Source organism: Globicephala melas, chromosome 17 (assembly GCF_963455315.2).
Source record: "Globicephala melas chromosome 17, mGloMel1.2, whole genome shotgun sequence".
In the NCBI taxonomy this organism is placed as follows: Eukaryota; Metazoa; Chordata; class Mammalia; order Artiodactyla; family Delphinidae; genus Globicephala; species Globicephala melas.
The window spans coordinates 71,812,831-71,826,056 of NC_083330.1; the positions used below are offsets into that span (position 1 = coordinate 71,812,831).

At 52.9% G+C, this 13,226-nt stretch overlaps 1 protein-coding gene across 2 annotated transcripts in view; it reads left to right on the top strand.

Moving 5' to 3' along the window:
- Positions 1-8,816: 8,816 nt before the first annotated feature.
- The window catches only part of CCN4 (cellular communication network factor 4), a 30,562-nt gene continuing 26,152 nt past the window's right edge, over positions 8,817-13,226 (top strand). For both annotated transcript variants that reach the window (XM_030875858.3, XM_060287500.2), the window contains exon 1: positions 8,817-8,976. In XM_030875858.3, coding sequence (XP_030731718.1) covers positions 8,905-8,976 — 72 coding nt within the window. In that variant the 5' untranslated portion in view covers positions 8,817-8,904. The remainder of the gene's footprint in view (positions 8,977-13,226) is intronic.

A 13,226-nucleotide genomic window follows, 5' to 3' on the forward strand; every position in this document is an offset into this window, starting at 1 on the left:
CAGGAACCAGAGCGATGCGGCCACAAGCCAAGGAGCGATGGGGCCCCCCGGGGCCTGGAAGAGCTGAGGAACAGTCTCCCCCAGAATCGGAAGAAAGTCCAGCCTGGCTGCCACCTCGATTTCTGATTTCTGGCCTCCAGAGCTGTGAGAGAATACATTTCTGTTGATTTAAGTACCAAGTTTATGGTCATCTGTTACAACAGCACTAGAAAACTAACACAGTTTTTCATTTCATCCTCATACCCGCAATGGAACGTATCTTATTACCCCATTTTACAGATAAAAAATCAGAGGCTCAGAGAATGTCCACAGCTTCTCCAAGATGAAACACTGACAGGAGCCGGGATCAGATCCAGGCCAGTTTGTATCACGGCACAGGCTTGATGACTCTGACCAGTTTTTCAAGTCAGGCTCCAAGGAAGGCATTCTTCAGACTAACCAGGAAGTGTTTGTTTAAAAGCAAATTTGCGGCCTTTTCCAGACACACTGACTCACAACCTCTCAGTTGCAGTCATGGGAATGTGTACATTTTAAAAGCTTCCAGGTGAATCCCATGCACAGTTCCTTTCAAGAACACCCAGTCAACACTGGGCTGCATCTGAGGCTGGTCAGACACCCAGGGGCTCAAGAATGAAGACACAGTGGCTCCCCCAGCCTGGTTCAGATGCTGGGGTGTCTCCTGGCACAGGCTGGTATGGGACCTTTTTCTTGAATGTTCTTTCCCCGAGTGCTTTGGAAAGCCTCAGAGCCAAGGACAAGGGTAACATGATGCTCCTTTCCACAGCAGGGCTGCTCTCTGCTTCCCAGCCTGGAACCCAGCTTCCTTCCCGCCGGCTGCCGAGCCAAACCCAGTGCAACCTGCACAGTCCAGCATGCACGTAGCTTTTCCACCAAACCTGCCCAGGACCCCAGACCATGCTCTTCCTCGTCTGAGCACTCAAGAGCCCTGGAGCCCCGAGAGCCCCTCCTCCCTCAGAGAGTCATAAACCTGGGCAAGGGCACCAGCATCCCGGGGTCCAAACCCCACCTCCACCCCTCATGGGACTTTGGGTCATCACTTCCTTCTGTGAACACAAATTTCCGCCTGAGTAAAATGGGGATGACGTTAGCGACTGCCTGTCCGGTGGCTCTGAGGTGACGAATTAAAACAACAGTGAGATGCTACTCTACACCTACTAGAATGGCCCAAATCCAGGACACTGACAACAGCAAATGCCGGTGAGGATGTGTATCAACAGGAACTCTCAGGCGCTGGTGGTGGGGATGCAAAGTGGTAGAGACACTTCGGAAGACACGTTGACGGTTTCTTACGACACTACACATAGTCTTACATACGATCCAGCAGTTGGGCTCCTTGGTACATACCCAGATGAGTTGAAAAGTTATAGCCACACAGAAACCTGCCCACGGATGTGTATTCCAGCTTTATTCATAATTGCCTGCGCTCAGAAGCAACCGAGATGTCCTTCGGAAGGTGAATGGATAAATAGACTAGTGTAGGTGAATGGATAAATAGACGAGTGCATCCAGACAATGGAATATTATTCAGCACTGAAAAGACATCAACTATCAAGTCATTAAAGACAAGGAAGAAACTCAAGTGCATATTGCTAAGTGAAAGAAGCCGATCTGAAAAGGTTACATGCTATAAGATTGCAACTGTATGACATTGTGGAAAAGGAAAAACTACAAAGACAGTAAAAGACCAGGGGTCTCCAGGGGCTAGGGAGGCAAGGGGATGAATGACAGAGCTCAGAGGATTTTTCGGGCAGTGAAACTACTCTGTGTGATACTGGGATGGTGGATATATGTCACTGTATATTTGTCTAAAACCATTGAATGTACAACACCAAGAGCGAACCTAACTGTGGACTCTGGGTGATAATGATGCATGAATGTCAGTTCATCCTTGGTAAGAAACGTACCATTCTAGTGAGTGAGCTTTATAATGGGGGAGGCTATACGTTTGTGGGGTCCGTGGGTATATAGGAAATTTCTGTGCCTTCCTCTCGATTTTGTTTTAACCCTAAAACTGCTCTAAAAACTAAAGTCTTTAAAAAAAAAAAATGGGAGAGCTTGGGCGAGAACCTAACACATAGAAGCAACCTGTGTCAGCTCCTGTCCCAGGGATCGGAGGCACTTTCTTTGATTTAATGCTCGCAGAAATCCCATACAATAGATGGCATTATCCATCTCTAAGAGGGTGAGGGAGCTTTGTTTCTGTAACTAACGTCTGTTGAGTGACTCTGCACGCCTAGCAAAGGGCCAGCTCCCAGGGGGCGCAGAGATGACAAGGGTGTCCTGTGACCCTGTGTCCCTGCTACCACCCACAGCAGCGCCTTGCTTTTGCCCGGGAATCCTTGTAGCTGGAGCCCAGGTCCGGGGCTGGAGGGGGTCTCTGGGTGGGAGAGTTCAGGACACATTTACATGTGGTTCTGAAGGGGTCTTCAGTGAGGTGACCCCGCCTCCCCTTTAGGGGAGAATTCCCAGGGTGTTGTCAGGGGCCGGCAGGGAGTGAGTCAGACCAGCCGTCACTGCTGCCTCTGTCTCACGGGTTTCATTTCTCTTTCCTCACCTGCGCACACCCCCAGTCAATTTCATTAAAGAGACCAGCAGAAACACTCGCCCTGAGGACTGGGAGATTTTACTGAAGGAGGCGGGGTGAAGAACAGGGGACGCTGTGTCCCAACCTCAGCCCTGCTGAGGACAGGAGACTCATGGCTGGAGGGGAGGGATCAAGGTGACCCGGGCGGAGGACACTGGAAGAGTGTCTGTGATGAAGAGCGAAGAGGAATATTAATAACAACCATATAGTCGGCATCTACCACATGCTGAGCACTAACTTCATCTCCATCACAACCCTGGGAGGTAGCCATTATCATCACCCCCATTTTACTGATAGGAAAACTGAGGCTCAGAGAGGTGAAGTGGCTTCCCCAGGATCTCCCAGCTTGTACATAACAAAGCGAGAGTTTGCCGCCGGCCCCCCTAACCCCAAAGCCCTTGCTCTTCTCTTCCACCTTCCCTGGGGGCCCCTACTTGTAGCCAAGGCTGGCGCTAGAGGTGAGCTTCTGCCCAAGTCAGTCGCGGCTCAAGAAATGAGTAGCAGCTGTGGAGCCGGCCAGGGGCCGCCCAGTGACCCTCCCAGAGCCGCCCTAGCTGTTTAGGCTGGGGCAGGAGGGACAGTTACCTTGACCTTGACCTCCGAGCAGACCTGGAGCCCAGGGCCACCCTTTATCAGTGCCTCCATTCTTGCTTAGGCCCCAGGAGGAGAGGTAGAGCCCCACCTGTGCCACCGCGCCAGCATCACAGGGAGGTGGAGGGCAGAGCAGACCAGGCCCAAATCCTCTGCTTTCTGAAGCAGCCATGTTGGTTCAGCAGAAGTGGCCTCTGCTGCCCCGGCCGGGGTGTGGGGCGTGCATCTGAGTAGCCCCGGGAGCTGGCATCGTGCCGCCATACTGTGTGGGCTCCGTGCACATTCGTGGGACAAATAAATGACAAACAAATAGGATGTGAGCAGATCCGGGGCCTCTGGATGCCTGGTCCCGAGCGTCTCTGGAATTCTCTGTGCATCTGGCTCTGGTCAAGGAGGCCTTATTGTTTGGCGTCGCAATGCTTTCAACAGGCCTCTGTTCTTAAACCCTCTCCACCAGCCGCTCTTTGGAATTTATTTACAGCTGCTCTGGGAGGTCTGTTAGAGAAACCGCTGAGAGGTTGGGCTCAGACTGAAGGAGAGCTTACGAACAGCTGGACGCGGGGACCCTCGGCCGGGAGAGGCGGAAGTGGAGCCGTGGCCTCCTCGGGGAATGAGGCCAGAGCCCTGACACTGTCCCCACCCCAGCCTCTGTCCTCCCCGTCACATACGTCCCGAGTGCCTGCTGTGTGTCAGTCAGGTTGCAGGGCCCAGACCTTGACACCCTTGTCCAGACCCTGCCCTTGAAGCACTCCCGGCCCAGAGTCCCAAGAAGAATATTCATCACGGACCAGGAGCTTTATTGAGCATCTACTATGAGCTAAGCGTGTCTAATACATCCTCCCACGGCACTTACTCTGTGCCAGGAGCAATTCAGAGTGATCAATACCTCTCTCATCCCTGTTTTAGGGATGAGGAAGCCAGTACACAGAGAGATTATGTGACTTCCCCAAGGTCACACTGCAGGAGAGTGGCAGGGGGCAGGAGACTGACCCAGGCTTGTGCAGGCAGCCCTGAACCATGGGCTTGATGCCACGTGGGAACGGCATCAACAACGGGAACAGCTAAGGGTGAGGCCTAAATCCCAGAGAAACTCTCCAGCAGGCCTGGCAGGTGGGGAGTCGGAGGTCACAGGAGGGCCCCTCACTAGGGGGATGGGATGAAACAGGACCCAAAGTTCGCACACTGGGGAAACCAGGGCGACGGTCAGAAGTCACACACTGGAAAGAGGTAGCCAGAGAGGTCGGAAAACTGGAACAGACGGGGGAAAAGGAGAAATGACGGGGCTGGAGCATCCCGCCATTTACCTAGAGTACAAGCTCACACGTGTCCACTCTCTGCCATGAGTCTGCTCTCTGCTGCGTGCCTGCTGTGTCACCTCCTGCACGGTCCTTTAGCTCCTTGTGCCTCAATTTCCCCAAATGTAAAGAGGGGATGAAATGAGCAGCGACCTGAGAGATTCTCAGAGCAGAGCTTAGCACATCATTAGCGCTTTACACGCGATTATTAAATTGACAACCATTCCATACTTTATGCGGCCACATACATGCACATTGCTCAGGGATGTGGATCCTGCTGTCGAGTGTGGGGAGAGGTGTGGGAAAAGGGGATGAGGGGAGCAGCAAGTGCTGCACTCAGAGGGGCCCTGTGTGGCCTAGGCAGTGCACCGTGAACCCTCTGCAGCGCAGATAGAAATGAATTACAGACAAGGAGATAAATAACCCTGTGCATTGGCCCTGGGCCCCACGCCTGGGTGATGTAGTCTGTCACCCAGCCCCCCACACATTCCTGCTGTCAACTAGACACAGCTCAGCCCCGTCTTTCCTGTGCTCCTGAGCTTCCTCTTTCCACAAACGGACTCTGAAGACCTACTATGTGCTACGCAGTCTTCCAGGCACTTTGAGAAGCAGAGACACGTGGTTTTGCTGGTCTCTTCCTCTAGGCCCGCCCGCCTTCCTCCTTTTCTTCCTTCCTTCCTTTTATTTCCTCCCTCCCTCCTTCTTTCTTCCCTTCCTTCCTCAAGCCATCCCTCCCATCACCACGTCATTCGTCTGCTTCCTTCATTCATCTGGCCCTTCACTTGAAGTCTGCCTCTAACACGTGCTGTGCTGGGTTCTCCGTGTTGCTGGGCTTCAGGCTAGAGAGGCAGACAGGTGTAGGCCTGGCTTTGCCCGTGGATCTCATAGCCCAGGAGGGAGACAGTCAATAGCTGAACAAACAAGCAGTGGCGCTTGGGCCAGGGCGGTGAAGGAAGCCAGTGGGTGATGGAGCTGAAGAGTTAGGCAGAGTGGTCAGAGAAGGGGCACACGGATACGGAAAACTAAGAATGAGAAGCCCATCCTGGGGAGACCTGGGAAATGGAATATTCCTAACAGTGGAATCATCTACTCACACATTCAGTCATTTGTCCATCTGCCCATCCGTCTGTCCAGCTACTGTATTCATTCATTCCTGCATTTATTCCCTTATTGGTTCCACTCATGAGACAGATTCGTCTACTTGGAAAAAAAATTGTTTTGGAGTCATACAGGTCTAAGTCCTGATGACAGTTTTGCCGTGTGTGAGCCAAATGGCTGGGGAAATTTATTTCATCTCTCCATGCCTCAGTTTCCTCATCTGTAGAATGGGCATGAGATGAGATGAGGATTCAGTGAAATGGCAAGTGTCTCCAGGGGCGCAATAGATGCTCTATAAATGCAACTACTGTTCCGGTCACCACCAGCCAGTCACTTAGAGACTGTCCAGCTCGTGAGCAGGAAGTGCCAGGTCCTGGGCCCACACTCACCAAGGCCGACCCCAGACACACACCCAGGCTGCAACACGAGGTCTGCCAAGACGCCTAAGCCCTGACGTAGGACGGGCACAAGGCCACCCAATCAGACCAGCCTGGGCTGTGACCCATCCTGGCTCCTCCACTCGCAAATGCTGGGACACGCCAAATTGTCTGCTTAGGGGGCCTCCCGACAATCACACAGGGTAGGCACTAATATGCTCCTGTTTCTTCAAGCAAACAAAACTGAACACAGAGACGGCTTCCCTGGTGGCGCAGTGGTTGAGAGTCCGCCTGCCGATGCAGGGGACGCGGGTTCGTGCCCCGGTCCGGGAAGATCCCACATGCCGCGGAGCGGCTGGGCCCGTGAGCCATGGCCGCTGAGCCTGCGCGTCCGGAGCCTGTGCTCCGCAACGGGAGAGGCCACAACAGTGAGAGGCCCGCGTACCGCAAAAAAAAAGAAAAAACTGAGCACAGAGAGACTGCTGGTTGTCCAAGGCCCACAGGTGAGCAGCAGGGCTGCGGTGGCGCCCCAGGCGCTTTCCCTCCTAACCCACTGCCCTGCCTGGCTCACTGTGTCAGCCTGCTGCAGGTTTCCTTGGCAATGAAGAATGGCAGCTGAGCCATCTGAGGTTCACCGGCAGGCACAAGGGGCCAGCATTTCGATCGTGATTTGGGGGATCTGTTGCAAGTGCGTCTTGCAATCAGACTTCCTAAAAGCGATCCTGGCATTCTCTGGGCTCAGCTTTACTCTTATTACAGAACATTGAGGGACTTTAGCGGGTGAAGCCGGCTTGGAAGGGCTCAGTCGCTGTCAGGGTTCAAAGACTTTGGTTCCAGCCCCCCTCCTGCCCCTACTTTAGTACATGTCCTGACATCACCTGGCATCTCTGAGTTCCCGCTTCCCCTCCCCCATAACATGGGGCAATAATACCGTCCACCTTGTGGTCATGAGCTATCTCTTAGTACAGGGCCTCTACATACCTGGTGCTCATCAAAGGGTCACTGAACCTGGATTAGCACCTAACACTTTGGGTGATTCCTTTAATGACACTTTTCCGCAGTGCTTGCCTCATGGAATTTGTTTTAAGAGCATCAAGTGAGTTCATGAGAAGAAAATGAGGATTGATGTTTACTGGGCAGTTGCTCTGTAACAGATACCCCACTGCCACTTTACATACATGATTTCTACAAATCCCATATATTCATTAGGATTATAGGAGCAAGTTACTCTTAATCTATGGCTTAAGCAATAAGTCATCAAATTAATTCATGCAGTGGGAAGTGTGAAGGTCCAGGTTTAATTCAGTAACACCTTAAGTTCCAAGGACCCAGGTTCTTTCCCTCCTTCTGCTCTACCATTCTCAGCATGTTGGCTTTTCATCCTCCAGCTTGTGCCTTATATGCACAAGATGACTGCTGCAGCTCCAGCCATCAACTTTGAACTCAAGGAAGAAAGAGAATGCATAGAGAAGTTTATTCTCCTCCTGAGGAATGGAGTCCTTTCTAGGAGCCCCCAGCAGAGTCCTCTTTCTGTCTCATTGGCCAGAATTGGGTGAGAGGCCCACCCCTAAGTCAATGAATGGAGAGATCATCAGAGTCACCTCTTATGGGGGTCGTGTCTATGGTCATAATCTCCCTCCACAGGCACAAGTCTGCTACCACCTCCGAGCAGCCACACATGGTTCAGCATCTGCTTGTATATGTTACAGTAAAAGGGAAGAGATGGCGTAATTGTTATGAAAACCACAGGGAAGAGAGTTCCCACTGAGGTCCAGAGATGAGAATTTGCTGGGGTGTGAGAGGAACAGCAAGGAGTCCACCGAGGCCGAGTGTAGTGCAGGGGAGGGAGAATGGAAGCAGAAGAGATGAGGGAGGCTGCTGGCCTGGAGGCCACGCAAGGGCTGGGAATGCCATGCTAAGTCAATGGGCAGGCTTTGGGAGGCTGGAGCCAGGAGACCGCCATCACCTTGGTTCCATTTGCCAAGGATTGTTCTGGTGGCTCTAAGAAGTGTGGACGGTAATGAACCAGTCAGGAGGCTGTGGCTGAGGTCCACGTGGGGATGAGGGGGCTGGACGAGGGCAAACCAGGCTCCAAAGGAGACCCCTCACCAGTGTGGCAAGTGTCCAGCAAGGGGTGAAGGCCAGGCACCCCAACCCACCAGGGGTAACAGGCGCCCAGACATGGGGAGACAGCTCCAGTACCCAAGGGCTTCAGGCTAAAAGCAGGGGCGGGAACGCCTGTAAATTGGAAACCAGAGCTTTAATTTGTAGAGGAGGTGATGATGGTAACCAGGGCCCCAGCCCTGAGCTCATTTGTGAATTCATACCATTTCATGATCAGTGGACTAAAGCCACCCTCCTTTGCTTGCAGCCAGGGAGAGAGGAGCGAAAGATGACAAATGCAAACCAGAAGTAGGAGCAGCCGGGAGGGAATGGAAGGGAGTTGATTTTCTCCACTGGGAGCGCTTTCAAAGCCCGTGCCAGCGCTGGTCCCTGTAACTGTATCTCCACCTCCGCCTGGTACCCTCCCACCGTCTCCCCCGCCCCACCTTTGAGAAACGCCTAGGCAGGATGACCCCAGCTCCTTCTGTGAGAATTTACCGCCCTGATGTGAAATCATAGCCCTGTAACTTTCCCTTTAAGAGCTGTCAGAGCCGGGGAGGCTGGCCAAGCTTGGGCTGGAGGTGGGGACAGAGGGAAGAAAGAAAAAAAAAAAAAGAGAGAGAGCGAGAGGCAGGAAAAGTTTTTTCAGAGGAAAATGCAGGGCTTGTCCTTAACCCTGACGTCAGATCTTGCTTTAATAAAACCCCCTCAGGGCTGCGGGAAGAGGCATATCTGGCACTCCTGATGGGCCAGGTCAGTCTCGGCCCAGCTCCCCCGAGAGGTGGCCGGATCCTCTGGGCTGCTCCGTAGATGCCTTGGCCACTGACCTCCAGGCATGAGGTGGTTCCTGCCGTGGGCGCTGGTGGCAGTGACAGCAGTAGGAGCAGTGGGCAGCACCCCGGCCATGGTGAGTCCTGCCCGGAGGGGCACGGAGAGGGGTCCCAGCTCCCATCTCCACTGGTCCTGCTGCATGGATGGGCAGGATGAGAAGGACTGGAATGTTAGGGGGCAGGGAGGTGTCCACTGAAGAGCAAGGGCGAGGCCCAGGGTGAGGAGTAGGGCTGCTGGGGACAGCTGATCCCGGCAAGGGGAGGAGCAGAGCCAGCACCTGGGGAAACAAAACGAACAGGACTTCCACGCCTTTTATTCCCACCTGAAATGCAGCAGAAAGGGACACTCGAAGGAACAGAGTCAGGGAGCCTGGACTCCAGACGTAGGAATGCCCAGACTGGCTGTGTGACCTTGGGCTAGTCACTCACCCTCTCTGAGCAGCATAAAGTAAGGAAAACTATTGTTAGACTTCTAGTCTTTGAGTTTGGAAAATGAGTTTCCAAGTGTCGGAGATGCTACAAGGCATGGGGTGGGGGGTGGGGGAGTTAGTAAAGGCCAAGAAAAGTTGGAAGGGATAATATCAGCTCTCAACAAAAGCACTAACTTGCACAAACAGTGCTTGTGCTGATTCTCTAACCCAAATGCGGCCGCCTTGGGCTTGCACAGCCCTCTACAGTTTATGAAGCATGTACATTCGGGTCTGCAGAGGAAGCCCGCTGTTTCAGGGGAACCCTAAGGGTTCTCTCTCTCCCACCTCCATCCCAAGGCACACGGAGGGGAAGGGAGGAAGGTCTGCACCTCCGAGAAGCCAGGGAGTAAGACACGTGGCAGCACAGAGCCAGGCGGCTGGCTCGAGGCTTGGAGCAGGCACGGGGCGGGCAGGAGGTGGGCAGCTGTGAAGAGCTTCTGAATCCAAGATCCCACAGCCCGGGCCAGGGCCTGCTGCCAGTAGTAAGGCCAAGAGAACGAGGGAGGATGGCAAGAGGGAGTTTATTACCCATGGACGGCTTTCTTGGGGACTGATGTGCCCTATTCCTAGATGAGGAAGCTGAGGCTTGGGGGTAAGCTACTTGCCAGTGGGCTCAAAGACGCTGGTTCTGAATCAACCAGATCTGAGGCTGAGAGCTGACGGCTGACCACAGGCCAGTTGCTCATAGGCGCTGGGTGACGGATATTCCTCCAAGCACGGTCGTGTGCATTGATGAGATCAGGGAGGGCGTCTGGGTGACTTGCTGTTAAATCCTCCATAACTTGTGCGGCTTCTGAATGAAGTTGGTGCTGAACCATCCTACCAAAAAAAAAAAAAAATAAGAAGAAGGGACTTCCCTGGCCGTCCATTGGTTAAGACTCTGCCCTCCCAATTCAGGGGCATGGGTTCCATCCCTGGTCAGGGAACTTTTAGGGAGTTTGGAGTTTGGGGTTGACATGTGCACACTGCTGTATTTAAAATGGACGACCAACAAGGACCTACTGTATAGCACAGGGAACTCTGCTCAATATTCTGTAACAAGGTAACTGGGAAAAGGATTTGAAAAAGAATAGATACATTATACGTATAACCGAATCACTTTGTTGTACACCTGAAACTGACACAACATTGTTAATCAAGTATGCTCCAATATAAAATAAAAAGTTTTTTAAAAAAGGATATTAATTCCATTTTACAAATGAAAGAAATGGAGACAGGGCGAATCAGGGACTTGCCCAGGGTCTCACAATTAATAAGTGGGAGGGCTCAAACTCAGATCGTTTCCGCCAAATCCCACTCTCTCTTCCATAGCTTTCCTGAAAACTGGAGCACCCAGAAGATGCCACATCAGCCTTTATTTCAGGGTTGCAATGTCTGGGAGGACAGGGGGTGGATGGTGAAGAGGTGAGAGGGGTAGGGTAGTGAGGTCTGAGTGAGGAGAAGGAGAGAAGTATGTGGGGGGTCCAAGTACACGGGAACCCCAGGTACCTCCTCAGAGCAATCTGCACTAGGGAAGAGGGGGTACAGGCCCTCAGGCTCAGCGGAGGGGACGCACAGCACAGGAGCTGGGAGTCCAGACAGACCCAGGCAGCAGGATGCAGGGAAGGTTTCTGGGAGGAGACAAGTTACCTCTCTTTTGTGCCGCTGTCCAGGGACCTTCTGTGGGGACCCATACTTCCCCCCTACAACACTGTTATCTGATTCAGGAGCTCTCCGGATAGAGCCTTAACCCCCCCGTGAGGGCTGGGAGACAAAGGTCAACCTGTACTTTCCTTCAGAGCCAAGTTCCTTCTGTGGTCATCTTCCCCAAACTCATACATAAAGGGAATGTGAGTCCGTTCAAGGTCCCACTGAGGTTTTAATGGGAAAAAGTGATGATAGATGTGTCCATATGGAAGAAAAGGTTCATGAGAATTGCCAAGAAAACTTCTAGGAAGTCGAATTGTGAGGGGGGACTTGCCCTGTCGGATAGTAAAACATTATCGAAAAGTTCCGTAATTGAAGGAGGAAGAGGCCAACCCAGGAAGAGATAAATCCAGGAGTGGGACAGGGCAGTGAGCTCAGAAACGTAGCCAAGTGTACTCAGGAATGTAACATATGATAAAGGTGAGCTACAGACAGACCTTGTTTTTCCATCTCTTTGTTCTTTTCTTCGTTCTACATGTAGTGAGTACCTCCCTTGTGCTAAGAGAGAGGGTCTACATTTGGGGGGGGGGGTTGCCAAGCACTGTGCCAAAGCCTATACATTTATATACGTAAGACCTTCCTCAGTTCATCCACATGACACTTATGATTATTTATTAAGCATCTCCTAAATTCTCATAGCAATACTATTAAGCAGATGTAATCATCTTCCTTTGGAGATAAAAACTAAAGCTCAGAGAGGTTAAGTAATTTGCCCAAGGTCACACAGCTAGTAATCTGTGGAGCTGACCTTTGAACCTAGGTCAGCTCTCAACAATACAGCCTCTTGCCTCCCTGGTCCACGTACGTGTGCAAATATGAGAAGCACAAAGTCCGTGACCCTGCTGAGCTTACAGGCTGGCGAGGCAGGTGACAGCCACTCATACGTTGGAATGAGAGGAGGCAGGGGTGATGTCATCCAGGAAAGAGAGGCCGGGTGCAAGCTCTGCCACTGGCTGAGGCAGCTCCAGCAGGTCCCCTAACCACTCGGACGTTCCCGTCCTCTCTTGTTAATCGGGGCTGACGACCGAGCCCCGTCAATTCCCCGTTGCCGAGGAGTGAACACAGGGCTGCTTGAGGGAAGCCTCTCAGAAGCACATGACCAGGTACATGAACGCTGTGCAGATAAATTCCGGGGCACACATTAGGTCTCTGGTTGTCTGTGTACAGCTGAGACCCATATACCTTCTCCCACAGAAAAGTGTGTTGGTGTGCACAGGGGTAAAAGCATGCATGTGTAAGTGACTGTGGCTTGTCTGAAGGTATAAAGCCCCATGGTGTGTGTGTGTGTGTGTGTGTGTGTGCTTGAGGATACGTGGGCTGAGTGTGAAATGCAAACCCACTTTCAGCCCCTCAGACCAACTACAGAATCGCGTGGCCCCGGGTAAGTGGCACACCCCTTTTAAAAGATTGCAGGAGCATAAGCGACATGGCTTCTTTACACTTCCTGTGTATAGCTGGGATCTGAGCTAGCATTTCAAACCCCACACCCACCAGCTCCCTGCTCAGAGCCTCTTCCGTCAGATTGGACACTCTGCTCCCAGCTCTGGGCCCCTCCCGCCCACTGCTTGTCCAGAATGCTGGCGAGAGCGCGGCTCGGACTGGCATTTTGCACCTGGGCACGGCCCTTGGTGAGGGCTCACCGTCTGGAATGGGCACGGGAACGGTGCTCCTTGGGAGACCCGATCCTGACCTTGGGCTGGGCAGTACGTCCAGGCTGTCAGCGGCATCACCTCCCCAGGCTTCAGGAAAGGCCCCTGCCCCACGCCTGCAAAGCAGCCAAACTCCAGGAGGCTGTCTTTGTACAAACAGAAACCCTGGAATTCCTCCCAGGAAGCTTTGCCATCTCTCTGAGCGGTGGGAAGGGGCTGCTCCACACACTGTAGGTTACATATGGGAGCAGGGAGGTGAGCCAGCAGTGGTCCAGGGTGGGATCGTGGGAGGAGCTGGGAGGGATGCCAACCACAGCCCAGGAAGTAAAGCCGGGTAGGAAGGCCCACAAGAGAACCGTATAACACTGCAGACGTCTGCGGGCGAGGCTTCAGCACACTGTCCATTCATTCAGCAGCTCCCGTGGAGCACACTCTGTCCCAGTAACACGGATGACGATGAGGGCTAACACTGATCCAGCGCTCACCGTGTCCTGGGCACTGTATCCGCGGCATCTGCGTACA